A 24,167-nucleotide genomic window follows, 5' to 3' on the forward strand; every position below is an offset into this window, starting at 1 on the left:
AATCCAAGAACAAGAAAGAACTTTTGGAAATTAAAAACATGATCACTAAAATGAAAAATGCAGTAAAGATGTAAGTGATAAGTAAATACCCAAGAACTTAGAATAGAAAGATAAAGGCATAGAAAATTTGAACAAAGAATATAATAGAGGCGAAATCTTAGAATTGCAACATCCAACTAATAGGAGACCCTGAAAGAGCAAACAGAGAAAATAAATAAAATAACCAGATAAATAACAGAAATACTTTCTTCAAACTGAAGAAGACACGTTTTCAGGTTGACATATCCCATAAAGTAGACAACACAAAGAACCAAAACAAAACAAAACCTCCATACCTACATGCATCAAGAGAAATCCTAAATATTTTCAAAGATCAAAAACTAAACACTTGCAAAGGAACAAAAATTAGACTGGGATCAGACTTCTCAACAGCAACACTGAACGGTAGAAAGCAATGGAACACTGATTTTTAAATTCTGAGGAAAAATTTTTTGAAACTAGAGTTTTAGCCTGATTACCAATTAAGTGAAAGTGAAGTTAAGCAAACAAGGGCTCAGAAAGGTTACCTCCACATACCATTTCTGAGAAAGATGCTAATGCATGTACTCCAGCAAAATCTATAATAATAAAAGGGTAATATGCTAATTAGACCCGACGTCCTTCTGTCCTTCCGGACGAAGCCGGGGCTGCGAGGGAAGCCCAGGTCCCAGGTGCCTGCCAGCGGCCAGAGAAAAGCCGGTGCCAGCAGTCGGGGGAAGGAAGGCCTACTTTTGCATGAATTTCATGCATGGAGCCTCTAGTGAGGATATAAAGCATAAAGTTGGAAAACATGAGATTCAGAAAACAGTGGTGATAACTCAGGAATAGAGCAAAGTCCCAGAATACCTGTTGTACAAAAAATAAGCCAGCAGGGATTGAAGCTGAAGGATGGAGATCCTAAGAGGGATGCCTCTGCATAAAAAGCAAAGTCAATACAATGGACAGTACAATTAACAAACTGAATGATTTTAAGGATGTTTGCTACATATTTTGACAATAAGAAGGAAAAAAAGGTTATTGAAACTCCAGGAAAAGTAAACAATAAAATAAAGGTCTAAATACAAAGCAAACTAAAACGTGACATTTTAAATAACCGATGAAATTTAAGAAAATTTAACCCATTTGGCTGTGATATTAGGAATATTCTCTCCTAAGTGGCACAAGGACCATGTCATAATCACACAGTAAAAGGAATGGAATTCTAGCACTACTTTGCTCTTCAATGAAAACAGCTACATAGTCGCAATAGTGTACATGTGCATTGTTTTTAACTTCTAAAATTTGACCTATAGCCTAGCCGGTGTGGCTCAGTGGTTGAGCGTCAACCTATGAACCAGGAGGTCATGGTTCGATTCTCAGTCAGGGCACATGCCCAGGTTGCTGGCTCAATCCCCGGTGTGGGGTGTGTAGGAAGCAGCCAATCAGTGATTCTCTCTCATCATTGATGTCTCTATCTCTCTCTCCCTCTCCCTTCCTCTCTGAAATCAATAAAAATATATTTTTTTAAAAGTGTCACTCATTTATTCAATTCTTTTTTTTTAAATTGACATGTAGACAAAGCACAGAGGATATAGCTATAGCTACAAAACAGAATACAAATATTACCTAGCTCGGTGAGGTAAAAGTAAAGCTGTAGCTAATCAATATTAGGAAGTGAAAAGAAGGAAGATAAGCAGAGGGAAGAAAAAGAGCACTAATATTTTTGTTGTTGTTCTGTAAACACAAAATGTAAGTCCCATGATTTTCACTCAGGACTGGCTTGAATAGTACAAGCTTCAACCAGTTTAATAAGAAAACTTGAAAGAAGAGCTAACTATAAAATTTGTTAGGTAGATAAAGAAAAGGCTAGAAAATATTTATATACCAATTGCAATACATTTTAAGTTAACTCTATACTTATCTATATCTTGTCATCATAAAAGAGAGTTTCTAAGAGCAAAGAAATTTCCAAAAATATCGAGCAGCTTGTCTTTGAAGTTACGAAGACTGTTGACTTCTAAGCTTAAGACAAAAAAATTTTTTTAATAGATTTGAGTGTGTATGGAGAGAGAGAGAGAGAGAGAGAGAGAGACTGTTCACTTTAAGTTGTAAACTACAGTTTTCATGGGATTTTGTCCACTAAACTGCTAATAACCAACTTGTTATAGCTTCTCTGCCATTGGTCTAAAATGCAAATATAAAAGGATTATGCAGATTCCCTTAAAATTGGATATTCCCTTGAGATACTAAATTATTCCTTGTAAAAATATTTAACACATCAAATAGTACATTAATCTTAAAACACAACACAGAATCTCTCAATTTTCCCACACCAACAATAAGGAGTGAAGGAATGTAACCTAGAATTGATAAAATAACAGAAATTTAAGCATATTATTTAAAGTTACAAATGTAACCAAAAACACCTAAAAATTAAAATATAACTCTCAAAAATTGGGAAGTGGATGGAGCAACATGTGAGTAAGCTAAAGTCTCCTATTTCTTAGCATGGAGTCAATAGATTATATCTGACTTTGATTAATCAAGGTATAGGTATAGGCATATGGCTTGGTGATATACAGTTAACTCCCAAAGTTCTAAAAATGATTAAAAGTGGTTGCCCCTATGGAGGGGAACTTGGAGTGGTGAGAGGTGGGTGGGAGGCTTGCTAATGATTATAAGCACTTCTGTACTATTTCATCTTTTATCATGAGCAGGACTTACTTGGATCAAAAAAGGCAAGCCCAGCTGGACCGGCTTGGCTCAGTGGTTGAGCATCGACCAATGAACCAGGAGGTCACGGTTCAATTCCTGATCAGAGCACATGCCCAGGTTGCTGGCTCAATCCCCAGTGCGGGGCATGCAGGAGGCAGCTGATCAGTGATTCTCTCTAATAATTGATGTTTCTATCTCTCCCTGTCCCTTCCTCTCTGAAATCAATCAATCAATACACACACACACATACACACACACACACACACACACACACACACACACACACACATATATACTTTTTTTTTTAAAGGCATGGCCAGGATCTGCCTTGCTCTGGCCTATACCCCTAGGACCAGGTCCTGTCACTGAGGCTCTGCTCAAGGCCTAGAACAATCTGGTGCCAAGGGCATCCCAGCCAAATCTCCATGTTTACCTGACCCCCTAGACCCCCACTAACTGTCACTACCCCTTGCTGGACCTCCCCACTCTGACCCTCTGCCAACGTTCCAACCCGTTGCCAGGTTGACGGGAGCCTCACCTGCCTGCCCACGTGGCTCCGGCTGCCAGGCCTCACTCTGCCCAGGCCCTGGCATTCATTCAGCTCTGTGAGATTACCGCTATTTGTCCTTCGCCATTTTAGTACCTTCTATAGTTTGCCGTGTCATTCTGTACACCTTCCTTCAGATCATTTACAAAAGTTAATAAATGAAGATCTACACAAACCCCACTGCTATACTATATGCTTCTGTGTAGGAAAATGATTGATTAACCCTAATTGCTTCCTGCTTCCAAACAGGCTCTGTATTCATAGCAAATGCCCTTGTCTCCTCTGCCACAGTCCCTTACACAGTCAATGACCCGACCTTTGTTTGAGGATCCTACTCCCTGGCCTGGTGTGGAGCACGCCGGGCCCTGGGCAGGGGGAGGAGAGGAGCTTACACTGACACAGGCCACTCTCAGGAATGTGCCAGACCCAGGCAGCCAGGAAGCTGGCTTCTGAGACACAGAAGAACCAGAAAGTAGGTAGTCGGTACCACAGACATGAAGCACCAGAGACAAGGAAATGGAGGCAACCTGTACTCCAGACTGGAAGCTTCGTGGGCGACTCTTGCTGTGGTGACATGAGTGATCTGTCACACGTGTTAGATTGGCGTGCACGCTGCAGCTGCTGCTTTCAGACTATACAATTCTTGGGCAGATTATCTCTAGTTCTGGTGAATTATAAATGTCTTGCTTGCCAGTTAGACCTAAAAAAATTCTTTTGATTTAGTGTGTTTTGTCCGTGCTTGTCAAAGATTATAAAGATTCTCTAGTTTGCTCTCTTTCTGCTTCTGGTGCAATTTAAAAATATTATTGTTAATGTTAGAGCTAAATTTAGGGTGGGTGTCATAGAACAGATACTATTTCCCAGAGCTTTCGTGTCCAGATGTTTTACAAATACAATATTACATTAAAAAAAAAAGCTTAGCGAGGTTTTTACTGTTGGGCCTACTAGTGCCTGTAATATGCTAATTTCACTGTCTATCTCTAACAAGACAAATGTAGCCCAGTTCTTCCCAAAACTTATTTTGACAATTGAACACTTTTTAAAAATGAAATAAAACACTTTATTCATTATTAGTGTTCCATGGAACACAGTTTGGGAAACACTAAGTGTCCTTTTTGTAATTACTTTTTGATCTTTACAGTTTTCTCAGCAGGGTCTCTAAAATTGTTTACAAAGGCTACTTAGGATCAAGGATTCTTAACGCTGAAAGGTATCGTAAAGATCATCTCCTCCAACCTTTTATTTCCTCAGATGAGGAAACAGACTCAGAGGAGAAGTGATCGTACCCCAGTTTTTTAGCTAATCGTTGGCAGAACCAGCACTAATCTGCAATTTTCCTGATCTCAATTCGATGTTCTTTCCACCACATCATCTAGCCTAACTTATTTTCATCCTAACACCCACACTTTTTTTTGGATTTCCTGTTTTTAAATAATAAATGCATGATTAACTTGAGGTTACCTCCACCACAAGAAGGCTGAACTGATCAGTTATAATTGGCACGACACATTGGTTCACCCATAGGTGTCCCGTCACCTGCTCCGAAGCACTCTCCTGTGCCTGGTCCAGGCGCTTTCCCTCCTCTCGGGCTGCACACTGCCAGTCCAGGAAGCAGTTAATACTGTACCCCAAGCCACAGGATGATGGCATGGTCCGCACGCTGTTACCATGTGACTTAGGTAAACAGCTCCCTTCCTATGGTTTAAGCCTTCTCACTTGGTCTTCCACCCTAGTCCTATGGCCTTTTTAGCATGTCTGTATTGTCTCAGCTTTACTATATAAGATGGTGTTGGCCATCCCTTTACTAGTTAGGTTTATGAGGCTGAACTTCCAGCACCATCCACAGCCCCCTGGGCATAGACAGCACCATGTAGCAGGGGGCTTGGGCTTGGTGCCCTGGAAAATAAGCTCTTGGTTAAAATTACCAGTGTAACTGTCAGGTAGCCACTGACCAACCTCTGCAGATAGTGGTCATCTTTTTTTTTGCCTGTCCCCTTAGTCAATCATGGCACACAAAGACCAAAGTCTTTGCTTGCTACCTGTTATCACAATGCTACTTCTCACCCTGTTTTCCTTTCTTTTCTTTCTTGTTTTGTTTCATTCCTGAAAATGAGAATTAGTAAAGGAAGGGAAAAAATCTAATAGTTTTTCTTGGCTTTTCTGGTTTCTGTTAGTGCTCATTAAAGGACTACTTATTTCTCAGGAAACTTCCAAGCTTCCTCCTGGGAGCTTTTCAATCCAAATCTGTGTCCTTAGAAACCTTTAATTTTCTCTTTCCATTTATAGTTAAATTGTTTCTCTGGTGCCTATTTTCTTTCTTTTTTAAATGCTTACATTTATAATTTTCTTTTTAATTAAGGTAGAATATCCATGCACTAAGGTGCCCAAATCTTATCTGTTGCTGTGTGTGTGTGTGTGTGTGTGTGTGTGTGTGTGTGTGTGTTGTGTGTGTGTGTGTGTGTGTGTGTGTGTGTAATGCTGTTTAGAGGCAGCGCAGCTCTGAGCCTTATCTGAAAACAGGGATAAGATTTTGTACCTTGCAGGCCCATTAGAACGTTAGAATAAACCAGCTTGGCACCCAGTAGGTGCTAAATAAATGCCCACACAGGAAGGATGGGCTCCATTCTCACTCAGAAATCCCTTGGCTTCTCAGGATTCTGATGGTCTCTCTTCCCCTTGCACCTGATTTCCAAACCCCACTCCTTCACTCCTTCTCCACACCTGGCTTATTGGTTTGTTTGTTTAGTTCTTCTTGTAGAATCTTTAATCCCCTTTTCACTCTATTCTTGGAGGCAGAATTTGTCAGTCAACCCTCTACTGCCGTAGAAATTCTGCTGAGACATCATCAAATACCGGGACTCAATCAAGATCAGTTGTCTTCTGGCTTGAGGGCAGCTCCAGACAAGTGTGTGTCTCTCTTCCAGCATCCTCTCCAAATACCGTAGGACGCAGTGGGGCCCCCCACTTACTGTCCGGGTGACCTTGGGGGGAAATAACCTAACTTCCCTGTGTCTTTGTTTCCTCATCTGCAAAATGGATTAACAGTAGAACCCATGGAAGCATCCAGGTTCCATGGGGACTAAAACTTTTCCACAACATGGAGTTAGAAATATAAATTAGGAACAGGGCTCTAGAAGGAGCTCTTTAAAAGGAAGTGAGGGACAAGGAAGCCTGGGTGTCACTAGCCTCAGGCTAAATCTGTGTCTGCTAGAATCAGGGGGGCTGTGGTGAGGCTTAAACGAAAGACTCTATCTAAAGAGGTCAGCACAGTGCCCGGCATCGTAGGATGATTTTGTTAAAGTTGGAAATTAACTCTACGTATAAAATTACAAAAAATAAGCATGTATAATAAATATAAAGCTTCCTCCTTTTTTCCTGTTCCTTCTCAGAATGCAGGGGGGTGCGCCCCGACGTCAGGTTGTCCTCACTTGGATCTCCCTGTTCTTTAAACTGGGGACCCCATTTCAGCGCAGCAAGTTCTTGTTCTCTCACCCACAAGACACACAACTTAGGCGGAGCCCCAGGGGATGTCTTGGGAGGGGAGGGATGCAGGGGGTGGGCTGAAGGCAGAGCCAGCACTGCAGCCCAGGGCGAGGGTCCCGGAGACAGCCCCCCACCCAGAGGGGTGCAGTAGAGTCCCAGAGCCTCTCAGGGTGTGTGTGTGCGAGCTGGAAAGAGGATCAGGGCCAGGGAGGGCAAAGGGTATCACAGAAGCAACCACAAAGGTGACTACGGACATTCTGGTAAAGGCTGCTGGTTTCCCTACTACATTCTTCTGCTGGGTGTGGTCAACCATAAGGCCCTCATTCCTTCCAGTAAGAGTCTGAGATTTGGGGACAGGGGTTACATGACTTCACATACTGGTTTTATTCCCAGTAAATTTCCATTTCCCAGTTCATCCATGTATTGTGGTCCCAGATCCCAGGAGTGGCTGTGTGTATTTTTGTGTGCGTGTTTGTGGTGTGTGTGTGTATTTGTGTGTGTGTATTTGTGGTATGTGTGTTTGTGGTGTGTGTGTGTGTTGGTGTGTGTGTGTGTGTTTGTGGTATGTGTGTGTGTTTGTGGTATGTGTGTGTGTGTTTGTGGTATGTGTGTGTATTTGTGTGTGTGTATTTGTGGTATGTGTGTTTGTGGTGTGTGTGTGTGTTGGTGTGTGTGTGTGTGTTTGTGGTATGTGTGTGTGTTTGTGGTATGTGTATGTGTTTGTGGTATGTGTATTTGTGGTATGTGTGTGTGTGTTTGTGGTGTGTGTGCATGTGTGTGGAGTGTATGTGTTTGTGGTGTGTGTGGGGGAGGGGTGTTTGTGGGGTATCTCTGGTATGTGTGTGTATGGGTGTGTGTGTTGTGGTGTATGTCTGTGTATTTGTGTGTGTATTTGTGGTATGTGTGTGTGTGTTTGTGGTGTTTGTGTGTGATATGTGTGTATGTGTGTTTATGGTGTTTGTGTGTGATGTGTATTTGTGGGGTGTGTGTGTATTTGTGAAGTGTGTGTGTGTGTGTGTGTGTGTGTGTGTGAACACCCTGTAGGGAGAGATGTTTGTTTTTCAGGGAAACTTTGGGAGTGTAGTTTGGAGAAGGAAAGTACTTTTTAAAACAAAGCGAATACACAGTCTGTCCATGGCCCCAGGCCCCCCTCCCCTCCCCCACTCCCCGCGGCCACTTGCCCAGGGTGTGGTGAAGTGCAGTGAGGAGGACAGAAGGACAGAGGACTTGCTTCATAAATCCAGAGGAGCCGAGACCTAGCCTCCGGCTGCTCTTCCCAGGAGTCTCCCGCCCTTGGAATAAAATCTCTGAAGTAACCTCAACAATATGTCTCTGGCTGGAGACGGGGACCCAGGGTGGGGGGACTAAAGTGTTTCTTCTTCCAAACTCCCCTCCCCTCTCCAAGCCTGGAGGTTCTCTTGTTCCAGGAGAGGATGGCGTTGGAGGCAGCCCCAGCCATGACTCACTCAGAGCTAATCCGTGGCAAATCCATCACCATGGAAACTGCCAATCATCCATGCTTTTCATAGCTTAACAGAACATCTGCCAGGGGACAGCCAAGTGATACAAATTGTTCGCCCTGCCTACCGTGTTACAGTGGGGCCCTGGGAAACAGACGGAGAGCGAGGGGAGGCACCTCCGCAGCAGGACCGCGGCCCAGCTCAGGCCACCAATTACTGGGGACCTTTTGCCATCCTTCAGGAACTGCTCTGTGCTCCTCCCTTACCAGCTGGTCACTGAAGGGTCAGATGAGGGCTTCCTCACCTGGCTGGGCGGGCGGGGAAGCACAGCTCCTAGGAGGGGCGGGGTAAATAAACCCGTGTAGACTGTTCAGTAATGGAAGTTTATGTTTGGAATATTACAGAATAACATTTCCATAATTTAAACCACAGAAAAGAAAGCTTGACTAATACTCTTAGGTAGCGATCTTCCTCAAAGGAAGAACAAAGGTACTCCTCTCTGGTCCCGGGAGGCATCTCAGAATGTCCCGCTTATGTGAGGTTTTAGTCTGATTCTCAAAAACAAACGTGGAGGAACAGACAGGCAGGTGCTGGACTAGTGGATGGCAAATGTTCGTCCAGGTCAGACCCTGGGCTACTGGGTGGCACCTTCAACTCTGAGGCACTGCTCATTCCTCACTGAAGGAGAAGTAGTAGGGGAGGCTCTTCTGGGACAGGTACCCCCTCTTCCTAAGGGGCGGGGCCTGGAGAGGCAAAGGAGGGAAGCCCTGGGAGGGGTGTGGAGTCACATTACCCAGGCGACCACCTGCCGGTGCCTGGCCACACCCTCTGGAGTGTTGCCACCAAGGAGGCCAGGCCCTGCCTCAGGTGTAAGTGCTGACGGGGCATCTGCACGCAGGGGTTCTTGACTTGGCGCCAGGACTCGCTGCCGGGCCCAAGGAACCGCCCAGCCGGGAAGCCCCTAGAATGTGTGCTCCATCTGGGTCAGGAGGCAGGACAGGGAGGGGAAGCTGGAAATATTTTCAGATGTTAACTTTTTAAAGTTAATTTCCTTTATTTTGTTTCCCCCTTTCCTTTTCTGTCCATTCAAAAGGAAGTTGACCTATCGGTGGACTCTTGAACAATGCAGGGATTAGGGGTGCCAGCTCCCCATGCAGTAAAAAATCCACATATAACTTCCAACTCCCCCCAAACTTAACTATTATTAGTCTACCATTGACCAGAAGCCTTAGTGATAACATAAACAGTCGATTAACACATATTTTGTGTTACATGTATTATATACTATATTCTTACAAAAGAGGAAGCTAGAGAAAAGAAAATGTTAAGAAAATCATAAGGAAGAAAAAATACATTTACAGTACCGTATGCATTTATTGGGAAAATATCTGCCTATAAGGGAAGTTCAAACCCATGTTGCTCAAGGGCAGCTGTACTTTATTGCCTTGGGGGTGCTATGTGGCAGGGAAGAAGCAGAACTTGCCTGTGTACTTGGCCCCATCCCTGGCAGCACCAGTGGGGATCAAGCAAGACCTCAGAAAGGAAGGTCAGGGAAATGCAGACTCTGAGGATAGGGGTCTCGGACTTAGCAGATTTCTAGTCCCCAAAAGTGGCTCCAAGGTAGCAAAAAGCACACACCTGAAGGGAGGTGCAGACTGGAAAATGGGAAGGCCTGGTTCTGTGTCCAGATAATGAATAGCCAGAGTCTCCCTAACATGCCCTGGTACTTGGTAAGATCCCAAGACCCTGGAACAGAATGGCAGGGCAAGGCGGAGGCAGGACCAATGATTGACGTCAGCTCTCAGTCATCCTGGAAGAATGAAGGCTCAGAGTCAGAGGCTGACTCTCTTTCCGGTTCATGAAAAGGAAAGAGATGCACTATTTCCGGCACACCTGGATTCGAGGGCCGAGATTCTACCTGTCACTCCTGAGATCCAGCTCCAGCCTCATGCCTGTGGCCAAGCCTCAGGGGGCATCAGGTAGAAGGCCACTGCACTGATCCAGGTGAGAGAAGCAGCTGGGGCCAGAGTGGCCAGGGAGCACAGATGGACAGAGGAGGAGGTCATGAGTTGCTCCCCATTGCTTGAATGAAGTGCCATTTCCTGAGATTAGGAGTAGAAGAGAAGAACCAGCTGCGGGGGAGGTGGAATGCGTTTGGTTCTGAACATGTTGGGTCTGAGACACCCAAGAGAAGATGTCATGTGGGCAACCGAAACTATGATGTGACACTCAGAGAAGTCTGGGGTGGAGGTTTCCATTGGGAGTCATCAGCTTTGTGGGTGGTCAGTGAACAATGGGCATGGATGCAATTCCAAGGCAAACAGCAGAGAAAGGAGAGAAGGGGGCCGGGGCATAGCCTGGAGAACCCCAACATGTAATGGGCAGGCAGAAGAGGATGCACCGATAACGGCAGGTCAGAGAGTCAGGGAGAGCTGAGGAGGGTGATGCGTCATTAAAGGCAAGAGGAAAGGAGGAGGGGGTGGACTGCTCCCAGAGGCCAAACACATTGACACATTGAAAATGCCCATGGATTGAGTCATGTGGGAGTTACTGATGATTCTGAAAGGATCCACTTTGCTGGAGAGACCGGCTTGGAATTCCAAAAAGAGTGGAGGAGTGAACCTAGGAACGTGGAGATGAGGATGCAGAGAAAGCTCTGCGTTTAGCCGTGAAGAGGAGAGGAAAGGCCATTGCCAGAGGGACTGAGGACGGATGATTATGGGCTTTGTTGTTTTTCTTTTATGTTATTTTCATTTTCACAGCTTTACCCAGGGATAACTAATATACAATAAGCTGCACGTCTTTAAAGAGTAACAACCTGAAAAGTTTTGGCAGATGAATAGATCTGTAAAACCATCCCCTTAGTCAGGAATATATTTTTCAGTAAATTTCCCTGTCCACCCCTCCTGCTTCCCTCACCTCATTTCCAGGCATCCACTGGTCTGCTTTCTGCTACTATACTTTCAAGTTCTAGAATCTTCCGTAAATAGTTTTTACAATTTTATCTTTTTAAAAGGGTACTCTTTCTTGTCTGACTTCTTTCCTACAGCATAATTATTTTGAGATTCATCTGTGTTGTTGCATGTATCAATAGTTCATGTCTTTTTATTGAGTAGTTTATATTGTATGGCAACACCTCCATTTGTTTACCCATTCACCTATGGATGAATACAGCCAAACCTCGGTTCTCGAACATCTCCCATCCTGAACAATTCGGTTCCCGACCAAGTTGTTCACAGGAAAGATGTTTTGGTAAGCTAACCAAACTTCGGTTCTCAATCTAACAACCCTTTCACGCTGACATCTCAGCAGGATAAAAAGCACCTCTCAGGCAACAGACCAAGGAGAGAATGCTTTTGTTGCTGGGAAAAATCGATGATTAGCCCAATTTTAAAACGTAAAGAGGCCATCAAGAGCGCTATAGTTGCGAAGGGTGTAAAAGAAGCAATGATCACAGGCAATTGAAGAGGTAGAAAAACTGCTGTTGATTTGGAGAAAAGAAAAGCAGTGAGCCAGGGACCGCCATTTCCGAGGCGGTGACATATGAACAAGCAAAGATGCTGCGTGCTGACCTGAAAGACACCCCTGGACCGAGTGCTGTGAGTGGCTCCTTTAAGGCCAGTAGGAGGTGGTGCAATAAACGTAAGAAAAGAACTGTTTATTTATTTACAGATTAAACAGTACATTAGACACGTACTGTATATAAGAAAGGTTAAAACAGGGAATCATTTGAGGGTCTGGAATGGATTAAATTCCCATTATTTCTAATGGGAAAAATGATTCTGTTTTCGAACAAATCGCTTCTCGAAAGACCTTCCTGAACAAATTAAGTTGGAGAACCGAGGTCCCGCTGTAGGAGCTGTTTCCAGTTTGGGACTATTACAAATCAAGCTGCTTTGAACTTTCATGCACAGTCTTTGTACGGACACCTGCGTTCGTCCTCCACAGTAGATCACCCGGAGTGGAATGGCTGGGTGTGTGCTTAATTTTTAAGAAACCACCAAACTTTTCCAAAACGGTTGTACCATTTTACTCTCCCTTTAGCAGTATGTGAGGACCCCAGTGTCTCCGTGTCTCTGCCAACATTTGGTATGGACAGCCTTGTAAATTTTTGACATTCTAGTAGCTTCTCCTCTTTTTTCTACCCCTACCCTATTTAGGGAGAGGATAATGAGCAAGAAAATGGCCACATATAAGACGGCAGAGGGAGAAGGTGAGGAAGGGAAGGAGACAAAATTAGCCACACTCCAGGGCAGTTGTTCTCAACCTTCCTAATGCCGAGACCCTTTAATACAGTTCCTCATGTTGTGGCGACCCTCAATTTCATTGTTACAAATTGAACATCATAATTGCATAGTGATTAATCATAAAAACAATATGTAATTATATATGTGTTTTCCAATGGTCTTAGGAGGCCCCTGTGAAAGGGTCGTTCGACCCCCAAAGGGGTCGCGACCCACAGGTTGAGAACCGCTGCTCCAGGGCATCAACACAGCCTGATCAGGGGTGAAATGCTTTTCTGAGTCTGTGCCTTCCTGCCATCATTTAGATCAGGGGTCCTCAAACTACGGCCCGCGGGCCACATGCAAATACAAATATTGTATTTGTTCCCGTTTTGATTTTTTACTTCAAAATAAGATATGTGCAGTGTGCATAGGAATTTGTTCATAGTTTTTTTTTAAACTATAGTTCGGCCCTCCAACGGTCTGAGGGACAGTGAACTGGCCCCCTGTTTAAAAAGTTTGAGGACCCCTGGTTTAGATCATTTGATCAACATATTAGCTTACTGCCTCCAGGCCAGGCCCCCAGCATGGGACAAGAGTTCTGCAGGGGCCTCGGCTGTGAAGGCTTCTCCCAGGCCCCTGCGGGCCAGGAAAGTGGGGAAGGCAGGGGATCCTGGTTTCCCCACACCCAGTGTAGTAAGAAAAGACAACAGCATTTCTTTGTGCCCTGGGAGACGAGGCAGGAGTCAGGGGAGAGAGAGGGGAGTTCTAGACCCAGTTTGCACTCATTCCAGGGTAGAAAGGACAGCTTGTCCTGCTGAGGAAGCCATCCTGCTTAGTCCTAAGAGAAGTATGTCCCCTCTCTTCACTTGGCCTAGAGGTGTCAATATATAAGTACAGGGGTTAAGGAGGATTAAATCACGTTGGGGCTTTCAGGAATTACGAACAAGTACACTGTTACAGTAATAGATTTTTAGTCAAGGCTAAGGCCATCTCTAAAGTCAGATGTACATTCTGAGAGCACATGAAGGTCCGTTATGATTCTGAGTTTTACGCACCAAGCATTTATACCCCCAACATGAGTGTGAAAGAAACCCCAACAAATGACAATACCTGTTGCTGCTGGGAAGAACACCCCAAAGACAGTGAAAAAAGACTCCCCGGGGCTGTAATCAGGCAGCGTGTTGTTCTGCAGCAGTTCCGGTGAATATCCAATGAAGCCATGTTCTGAAATACACCGAGAGGAGCCGAATGAGCCAAATGATAAGATGTAGCACAGGCTTCCCCAGACTGTAGTCCCACCCAATGCAGAGAGAGAGAAGGTCCGACAAAGCCATCTTCCTCCCACATCCAGCTGACTTCTGTGTGCCTGTATCTGCAGATGCAGGTGGACGAAATGACATGAAGGGGAACAGCAATTACCACTGGGGATGGGAGCATTTTCTTTCTTTTTTTTTTGCTTGTAGACATCAGTATAAATCTTTCGATGAGCATGTATGTGTGTGTTTGCTTTTAATTTAAAAAATTAAGTTAGCTCCCTGCTCAGAAACCATCCCATGGGTCCCCATTAGCTGCAGAATATAGTCCAAACTCCTTAGGATGAGTGTCAGAACCATCCACAGCCTGGCAACCCCCCACCATCTCCCATTCCTCTTTGCCTCCTTCTTCTCCCCAACAGTCACATAGACACCTCTTCCCAAGAACCCCACGGACACCCACCCCTGCGGCCCTGCCTTCCAGACCCTTCTCCCACATCCCTGAGCATCAATATTGTGCTCACTCTTCAAGCTCATCTCAAAGGTTGCTCCCCTGGGGTTTACAAGAACTCCCTAATCAGAATCAGTTCCTCCTCCTGAGTGCAGCTGGCAGGATTAGCCACATCAGGTCTTTCCCCAACTGGCCTCCTTGAGGCCGCAAGTCCAGTCTTGCACATCCCTGTCCCCCCGAGTCACGCACTGGGCCTGGGTCACAGCAGGTAGGTTGAGAATGTGGGTCACACTGAAAAGACCCTTCCCTCAGATCCCAGCGACGGGCACAGCCCGCTTCCGTGCTTTCGGTTTGACTTGTTCACAGACTGCTTTGTAGAGGGACATCTCAGATCCGATTTCTTCAATGCGTTTGAAACGTCTAGTACATTGACTTGAATGAACTTTTTCAAGTTTGAATCCTACGGGCACTTTGCTTCTTTGTCAAAGGAGGTCACTTTGAACAGACTCCGTGGACACGTTCGGGGCTGTGGCATTTCAAGAGACAAGGTAACCATTCTTGGGCTCTCCCTCTGTGCTTCTGAAGCCTGTCTCCGAGGAGGGGAGGTGTGTTCCTGCTAACCATAGTCCAAGAGAAGCCATCCCAGCCCCTCGCCCTCTGGCCCTGCAGTCACAGAGGACAGCACTGGGCTATGACTCCACAGCCGACCCCTAGGCCCGGGTGACAGGACCTCCTGCCCGTCCCCCACCTGCCTCAGGGCTTAGCCTCACCCCGAGCATCCACCCACCAAACGCGCCAGCTCCCTGGTGAGGCCTGTGAGGTCGCCAGCGCTTCTCACAGCTTCCAAGACTCATAACTTCATAGGAAAAATATTTTCAAAAAAACAATAAAACGAAAGCTCAGTGAAGCACAAGGGGCCCTTGGGAGTCCGGTTGGGATGCAAAATCGTCGTTGACAGCTCTCTTTTCTGAACACAGAATCTGTCCTGGGACATTCGATCCCAGGAACTGGGCAACATTTCTGAATGGTTTGGCATCTTCACAGCTGGTCCTCCCCTCATTAACAAAAAAGCGATAATGGCGAAGTGAACTTCAGTTTATCCGCTGGCTGACCCCGTGACTAGCCTTTCTGAGGAGAAAACCAGTCCAGCCTGCCTTGGAACGGAGCTCAGCCAAGCTGGGAGGATGCTCAGGTCCGAAAGCGCATCTGAATGTGCACCGGGCAGGCCAGCCGTGCGGACATAAACACTTCATCAGGCTCCGTGGATCGCCGCCATCACTAAGGGGCCCTGACGGGCAGGTGTGTGGTCACCAGCCTGAAGGGTCCAAGTGATTGCAGGCCCCATAGGTGAGTCACTGGGAAGCCTTTCCTCTCCCTCCACCCCACCAACAAGGCCACAGATGAGAGGATGAGTCACTTGGCTCCCGAGGGGGGCTGGGAGGAGCTGCCTCGGCCCCTTCTCCTGGGGCAGCCCTCACACATTCCCCAGCAGACTCACGCCCACCCTGCTGCCCCAGCCTCTCCCCCCAGGTCCAGTTCTGCACCTCTCTCAAGGGAATAACCTTACATTTGAGAAGACCTTTATGGACCAAGCTGCTTGGCAATGCTTTGTTTCTAATATTGTAAAATGGGTCTACATGTCTAACGATAAGGGGGCTGAAGTATTTCAAATGCTTATAAGGGTTTTTAGTGCCATAGAAAACTATTCATGTTCTACATATGTTAAGAAAACTAGATACCATTTATAGTATAAATACTCAAAGAAGTTTCCATTTATGCATGTAAAGAGTAGAAGCAAATATACCAGAACAATAACAGTGGCTGTCTGTATAATGCAATTAGGGGCAATTTTTTTCTCTCATTTTTTTATGTCTACACATTTTCCATGTTGTTTTTAATGAGCATAATCGACTTATCATCAAAATATATCTTTCAGAAAAACAAACAGAACATCCCATAATGGAAAGCCCACTTTCTCCAGACAGCTTTTCTATAAACAAAGATCTTTTCTTCCTTTTCATCTCTACTCCCCCTACTTCTCAAAATGATTTCGGCGGTTTATGAGAAAAACATACGTACAACAAGGATCCAAAGAAAAAAAATGAGAGAGAGAGGCCCCAGCCACACCTGCACGGCACACAGCCTGGGGGATCTGAACAAGGCTCCGAGGCCAGATCCCGCAGTCATCTCCCCCCAACCAGAATTCGAGGCCCAGAGAGAGCATCTTATGAGCTTTCTGACCAAGCAGGACTGTCCCCAGGGCCCACCCCTCACATGTGCCACTTTCCAGTGGATGAGGAGGGGCCCCAGAGGTTTGCATGGTGGACCTGCCTCATTTCTCTGCCCCCACCTCCCCAGGCCTTGGTGACCAGCCCTCACCCCAACTCCTGGGACCCGGGTCTCTCCCACACGCTGAACCTGGTCCAGCTGGACCCTGAGCTCATGCAGGGCAGGTGCGCAGGGCAGGCACTGGTGTCCCTGGCTGGCGTGCGTTCCTGAGGAGTGAGGTTAGCTGGCTGCGCCGACACCTGGGGCCAACCTCTTACAGCGGGTCTTCATGACCGACTTTCTGATGCCCAGACCAAAGGTACCGATTCTTCTGCCATGGCCTGTTTGAGATTCTGATGAAAGCTGTGGCCCCCCTCCCCACAGACAACACATTGTGCAAACCAGTTGGGGCTCTCAGGCTTCCGAAGACGTTCTGGGAGGCTTCGGCCCCGAGGTTCAGGACCTGCACACCAGGGGCTGCCTCTGCACTTGAAACTGTTCTGCCAGGCCCTGCAGGCACCTATGACATCCCCAGCCCTGCCTGTCACCACTCCCTGCCAAGGAGCAGACAGTGGCTCTGAGTGACACAGCCAACTATGTTCCATACCGCAGGCCTGCCAGACTGCGCCGAGTCCCCCATGCACAGGCATCGTGCAGGGCCCCCCAGAGCAACCCGTCCTCTGAGAATAATAAGCTTACTGAGTACCTCAAACATGCCAGTCGCTGGATAGTAAGTCCTTTACAAGGTCAACCTTGATCTTCGCAATCGCCCTGCAAGCTCGGAGGTGAGGAAACCAGGCTCAGGAAGGTAGAGAATCTTGTCCAAGGTCACAGAGCCAGACCTGCCTGGATTACAGCTACGGCGTCTCCTCCAGGCCAGGCCCCAGCCTTGCACGCCTCCCACACAGAGAGATGTGTGCGGCACAGGCTTCCTTCAACCTCACGAGACTCCCCCGGTGCTCCCAGCATCCCCCTCTCTCCATCTGTGGGCCAGCAGGAGGCCCACCTGTGGAATGCCACCAGCTGAAGCGGGTGGGTAGCTGGGGCTTGCACCGCTGGGAGGAGGCAGAGCCCAGCCTGGACCCCAGGTCTGTCTGAATTCAACGTGTTCCATCAGCCACACCGTTTCTCGGTAATTCGTCCCAGAAGTGTTTCCCCAGAGATTTCTAAAAATTGTCCCTTTGCCTCTGTAAGCCTTGTGTCTCCTCCTCTGGCAAATCAGGGGAGGCGGGCTGGGGTTCTCTCAACAGCTTCCAAATCTGAAAGGCCTGGGATGCCCAGGGCCCACAGCTGCTGCATGTGAATGTATCTGGGTTTGACCTGAACATCTGTTTCTATATCCATAGAAAAAATACTTTGGTTCCATTTGAGCTGTGTTTTTAGAAAGAACAAAGAAAACAAAGCACGCCAAACCCAGGCAAGAACAGGCAAGGGGAGGACGCTCACAGGTCTGTCTGCAGAGAGGCTGGTGAGCTGTGCTTCTCTGGGCCCACTGTCTGATCAGAGGGGTGCTCACGGGACCCCACCCACCGTGCCTTGGCCAAAGGTGGCCAGCCTTGGTCACAAGTAGTGTGGTGGCTGCTAGGAAGCTCTCTGTGGCACCTGTGGTTCCCCCACACCTGCCCCTGCCCCTGCCTCTACCCCTGCCCCTGCTGCAATGAGAAGAGGCAGTCCAGAAGTCATCAGCCCCCACATGTGGATGTCAGATTGCAACCACTGACTAACTGAGAAATGGAGATTTCTAAAAATGACGCTGGCACTCCGGCCACCACCCCACTGTGAGCCGTGGGCTCCAGCGGAGGAGGGGGGCTTCCGGCACTGGCTTTCTTCTTGGCTCCCATCCCCAACCCCTCAACCAGCAAGATAGCCCTTTCCTGGGAATGGACAATGGAAGAGGCTGGTCCAACCAGGAATAGAAAGAGTGGAGGAAGGGCCCGGGAGAGAGGAAGGCAGGGAGGGGCCCAGACCCAAGGGCAGGCTGACCTGGGAGATCACAGGAAGAGCAACTCCTCGAGGAAAAGGAAAGGAGAGGCTGAGGTTCTGGGAAGGGGCACACGCCCTGCAAACAACACCTGGGGTGGGGGGTGGGGAGGGGCTCCCGCAGGCAGGAGAAGACCACCAAGAGCAAGCTGAGGGTCCCCAGAGGAAGAGGAAGCACAGTAGGTGTGCCCTCAGGAAAACACACAATGGGTGCCTTTTCCAAGGGGCAAGCAGTTGCTGTAGACAAGGCTCCTCCTAAGGTCCGACTCCATGTGGAGCTGGACTGCGACCCAGGAGGGTCTGCCCAGCGTCCCTTACACCTTGACAGCTCTGGGGCATGGCCTGATGGGGACAGGGGCCCGAAGCTGGGGGGCGATGAGTCAGAAATGACAGCCTGACAGAGAGCTCGGTGAAAAGGGGAAGAAAGGGAGTGTCCAGGGCCCCTTCCTGCCACTGAGTGCCCACACAGCACCTGCCCAAGGGCCGCCACCCACACTTACTCAGATACCGCCCGGCCCCAGATGGTCCAAGGTGGACGGAGTGAAGAAGTTAACCCACCCAGCATGCCCCCGGCCGCCCGGGCTGGTCAGCGGGGCTTCTCTTCCTCTGGGCTCTGGTGTTAGCTCCTGGAAGCTGCAATGAGCAAGGCAGCCCCGGGTCTCAGGAAGGAAGATGCACCCAAAGAGCAGAGGTTTGGGAGAAGTCCAGGCTCATCTCCTCCTCGATGGTGTGGGCATGAGGGCCCCAAAGACCTCTGGGGAGGAAGGGGAAGCTATGATGAGACCAATAGTCAGGACACCTGGGTTCCGCCCTGGTTCCGCCACAAGCTCACTGTGGGCCTGTCGGTGAGCCCTTCCCCCTTGGAAATGCAAAGTCTGACCCTCGGTCTGGAAGTGGCCCGAAATTCTGCATCCCTATTGAGTACCCCGGTGATGGAGAGTGGGGTACTAGCCAGTTTCCCACAACCCTTCCCATTCTGGAAGTTGCCAAACCAGAAGCCCCTTCTCAACACTCAGGACACATGGTCCAAAGACATGACCGGTTTCCAATGGCAGACGTAAAATCCCAAATTAGCTTCCAGAACATGTCAGCACCGCCCCTGCCTCCCTGGGCCCCCTTCCCTTTCTCTGTGGCTATTGATACAATGCACACTCCGGAACGACTACAGTTTAATATGTTAATATGTTCATCAAAGCAGGTCTGCATGACAAGCACTGGCGTAACATCTCCCATTACTTCACTGTCACGAGTGCTCTCCATCAGTGCAGATAGGAAAACTTCATGAGCTCATCCACTGGCCCGTTTGTGCAGCTGAGGAAAATGGAGTTTGGAAATGGAAGTCAGCTGCTCTAAGGCATGGAGAAGTAACTGCAAATGGAGCAGGAGCCCTCGCTTAGGGTTGAGTTGGAGTCCACTCGGTAGCACGGCCCCATGGGCTGCCCTGTCCTTGAACTGGGTCCTAACAATCCTGGTCCACTGAGATGCTCCATAAAAAAAATTTTTTTAATTGAATTCAACTGGGCTGTATTGATTTGGACTGTATTGATCACCGGCTGGGGAGACGGAAGGGGAAATAGGTTTGGAAGAGACCCCCAAGGCCCCGCCCACAGCACAGCTGTCCTTCCCTGCAATTCTGGGCAGTGAGCTGGGCGCCTTCCCCAGACCACAGTCTCCTCTCTGGCTTCAGCCCTAGTGAGCTTGGTCCTCCAAGGGAGGGTGGGGAGAGGATGTGAGCACGGTTTCCAGCTCCCAGGCCCCCACCCAGAGAGAAAATACACAGAAGAGGGCTGGGCAGGCCAGCAGTGGCCAGAAGGGAAGTTGGAGTGGGGCTGGGCCTGCCCCGAGGGCGCAGGGAGGAGCAGCCTGGAGCCTCCAGGCCCCTGGGGAAGGCCTCCACCCTGCGGGACAACTGGCTGGTGGGGTGGGAACAGCAGGAAAAGCCCAGAGCTGGGCAACTCTGGGGACAAAGGGCCCCGGTTGGGGTGATCTTAGGGCAGCCCCCTTGGGAGGGGCGGCTAAGAGTTCCAGTAAGGAGAGGGGCTCCTGCCAACCCCCACAATCTAGCACGGGACAGGCAGTCCTGGGGTTCCTTCTGGAGCAAAGGATTCGCACTTGGAGGGGAGGATGAACCTTTTCCTGGCGAACAATGGCTTCTAATACCCACGGAACTGCTCATCTGCTGACCTGTGTTCTATTTTAAACGCTTAATGACCTTTTCCTATAATGGCCTTGGGGTCCGCAAGTTGAGATGAGAAGAGAGTTTTGCCTGGAGAGGCCTACAGAGGAAAGAACTGTCAGAGGCCCCAGGACATTAAGGAACTCAGGGCTCACCTGCAGGAAACAAAGAAGCATCTTGGCTAATATAGTGACGGCCACAGGTGCTGAGCCAGGTTGGTGCCAGGCACCGCCCACTCCGAGTGCTTTGTGTACACTAACTAACTCACGGAGTAGGTGCATTCGTCAGATAGGAAAGTGGAGCATAGACAGGGTTCAACCCTTCGCTCCCACTCCGGGTCAGTGCTCACCCAAGGATACGGGGAGTGTGGGAAGGGGGTGGGGAGCCAAGCTGGTCAGCCTGGGCCCCTACTGAGGGGACTACAGAGGCCCCAGGGCCTGCCCAGTGCAGCTCTCAGCTCACAGGAGCCCTGAGAAAGGAAAATCTGGCCTTCTTATCTCCTGGGGAAAGGAATGCACTCTCCGGCCAGGATAAGTGGCTGTTTTGACAGGAAGTCTCCACCCTGGCTGTGGGTTCCTCCCAGCCACCACTGACTCCTTCTGGCAGCTGGGAAGGGAGTGGATGGTCAAGGGGCCCTTTTACCGAGAACCAAGCTGCACATATTCAAACTCCCAGACCCCCAGTTCTGCAGCCAAGGGCAGCTCTCCCCCACCCCAAGTCCTACCAAGAAAGAAAGGGAGCAGATGGTCTCTTAGAATGCCCTGGCAGAGATTTAGTATCATAGGCCATTAGAAGGTTAGACCACGGGGGGGAGAGGGACCCTCTGGCTCTGAGAGGGGGAAGCAGGACGCGGTGTGTTCCAGCATTGTCCTTTACAGGGGCTCCTCAGCCTTCGTGGCCCTTTGCAAGCCTTTCAGCCGGGTGCTCAAGGAGAGCAAGGTGTCTGCATCAACTCCCCATTGATTAGGATCTCCTCTGGTCAGGGATAGGTTCCCCGCCCCCTCTATCAGTGGTTCTCAACCTTCTGGCCCTTTAATACAGTTCCTCATGTTGTGACCCAACCATAAAATTATTTTCGTTGCTACTTCATAACTGTCATGTTGCTACTGTTATGAATCGTAATGTAAATATCTGCTATGCAGGATGGTCTCAGGCGCCCCCTGTCAAAGGGTCGTTCGACCGCCAAAGGGGTCGCGACCCACAGGTTGAGAACCGCTGCTCTAGATCCCCCTCCTCCTCTCTGGATGGGTGCAATCACTGGGGTGCTCGATGGGCAGGGGGACCCGCACATCCTACCTGGGACAGTCCCGCTTACACCTGCTGAATGGAGTATTTGTCAGTAGAGCCAGGAAAGTTTTCTGATGACAACTGACGATTGACGGGGAGTGTAGAGAGGAGAGCAAAGGGAAGGAAGGAAAGAGACACTCTTCTAGGCTGGACTTGGCTGTGTGCCCCAGGGACCTACCTTGTTATGCAAAGTATAATCTGGGGGGGGGGGGGGGGGGGGGGGAGGGGGAGGCATCACCTGAGAGCTTGTTAGAAATGAGACTCGGCGTTCGCCTCTCCCTTCCCCACCACGCTGCCCCTACCTGAAGAACTGCAATCTTCATTTTAACAACATCCCAGATCTCAAGCTTGAGAAGTGTTGTCTTGGAGTATAACCCAGGGGCCTCCACAGACCTATTCTTCCAGGATAAACAACTATAACAATAATAACTGCTTATTGGGCACCCACTCTGTGCCCACTATGACACTAGCCCTCTTACCTAGAATATCTTAGTTTATGCTTTGACAGCCCAGCAAGGTAGGCAGTATTACCTACTTCTCAGAAATGAAGACAGCAGTGGGAAGGCTAATGAAATGGACCAAGGGCAAGTGATAAGTTATAGCTGAGAGGGGATTTGAACACAGGGGTCTGACTCCAAAGCCATGGTTCTGACAACTGTGGTAAATGCAATCTTTCTAATGGGGCCAGCAGTGACAGCCACGGTCCCTCCCTCCAGGGCCCAGAAGCACATGGGCAGATGCAGTCTCCACGGAGGTGTGCTCAGGGCTCTCCGCCTCCTGGGCCGAGGGTGCCTGTGTGCTGGCGTTGGGCTAAGCCTGCGGCAGAGGGCTCACTGCTTCTTCAGAACACGTCCCTGAAGATGGCCTGGCCTCAGCGAGCATTAAGGTCTGGGACTGCAGGGGCAGGTAAGCTGGATGATGAGCAGGTCTTCTCCCTCAGGCTCAGGACCCCCTGGTCCTAACCCTGGAGTGAGGGTCAAGGGGAGAAAAGGAAGGGGAGGCCCACACTGGACCTCATTGAATAGCTTTCAAGTGTGTGATTTGGGGCTTCATTTCCTGGTCGCCCCCAGGAGGCAGCACTCTCCCGCTGACTGCGCCCATGACAGATGTCACACTGCCCGTCGACCAGCACCCAGGGCTCCGCAGCTCACAGCGCAGTCTACAGAGTCCCTGGTTGTCTCTCTGGTTCTCTGGTCTGTAGGTGGCTCATTCCCTACCCATATGTGAGTGACTTGAAGGCACGTCTCCCTGACTTTGTGTCCCTCTCCTCTCAACCCATAGGTGCCCCCAAAATACCTGAGCCAGAGAGTGCCATTATTTGCCCCTCCACAGCTGCACAGAGGGCCTTCTGCCCACGCCCACAGCCAGAGGGCACCTTCCACCTGCTGTGAGAGGAGCACCAGGCAGGCAGAGGAGCTGGGGGCAGCCGTGTGCTAGCCCATCCCTCAGGGCGTCACCCTTCACGTCCTTGGAGCTCAGGCTGCTCAGGGCTGAGGCAGGCCAGGCCCAGCAGTGTGAGAGGACCCTCCCAAGCTGGTGACTTCATCCTTCAGGCATCCGTCCCCAGAACGCTGGCCAGGGAGCCGGGGCAGAACAGAGCCCCTCCTGCTCACAGAGCTGAGTGGACACCAGGGTTGAGCTGGGCAGTGTCCGCTCTCGCTTCCTTCTGCAGCCTCGACTGGGTCCCCACGGCCTCTTCAACCTAATGGCTTCTTTCTCTGCTTTCCACACCCAAAGCCAGCAAATAAAATAATTCAATGGAGATAGCAGGAGGGCTTGGAGCCAGGGCCAAGGATTCTGGCCAGTCGCTCTTTCTTCATCAGAGTCAAACTCAGCACCAGGGAAGGCCTGAGGCTGCCAGCTCCTGCCCCTCGGACGGCCAGGCAGGAGTGAGGCCCATTACCCCCAGAAAACCTTCTAGCAAGGGTAGAACCCAAAAGCCAGGAGTTCATGGTTCCCAAGGTATTTCCTCCCTCTCCCAGAGAAATAGTCAACGGTCTCATCTATTTTTAAAAACAAGAACCCCCAACATACAATGTTATCCTATAGGCAGAACAAACACAAGAGTGTTTCACTTCCTATTTAGGTCATAAAGGAGAGGATGAGCCTGGCCAGCATGGCTCAGTGGTTGAGCATCAACCTATGAACCAGGAGGTCACAGTGCGATTCCCAGTCTGGGCACATGCCTGGGTTTCGGGCTTGATCCCCAGTGTGGGGCGTGCAGAGGCAGCCAATCAGTGATTCTCATCATTGATGTTTCTATCTCTCTCTCCCTCTCCCTCCCTCTCTGAAATCAATTATAT

At 49.0% G+C, this 24,167-nt stretch overlaps 1 protein-coding gene across 1 annotated transcript in view; it reads right to left on the bottom strand.

Annotated features, from left to right (window-relative positions):
* The window catches only part of SLC12A8 (solute carrier family 12, member 8), a 139,089-nt gene that overhangs the window by 39,212 nt on the left and 75,710 nt on the right, over positions 1-24,167 (bottom strand). The window contains exon 5 of the mRNA XM_005873126.2: positions 13,560-13,673. Coding sequence (XP_005873188.1) covers positions 13,560-13,673 — 114 coding nt within the window. The remainder of the gene's footprint in view (positions 1-13,559; positions 13,674-24,167) is intronic.

The sequence above is a fragment of the Myotis brandtii genome, unplaced genomic scaffold, assembly GCF_000412655.1.
Source record: "Myotis brandtii unplaced genomic scaffold, ASM41265v1 scaffold4, whole genome shotgun sequence".
Classification (NCBI taxonomy): domain Eukaryota; kingdom Metazoa; phylum Chordata; class Mammalia; order Chiroptera; family Vespertilionidae; genus Myotis; species Myotis brandtii.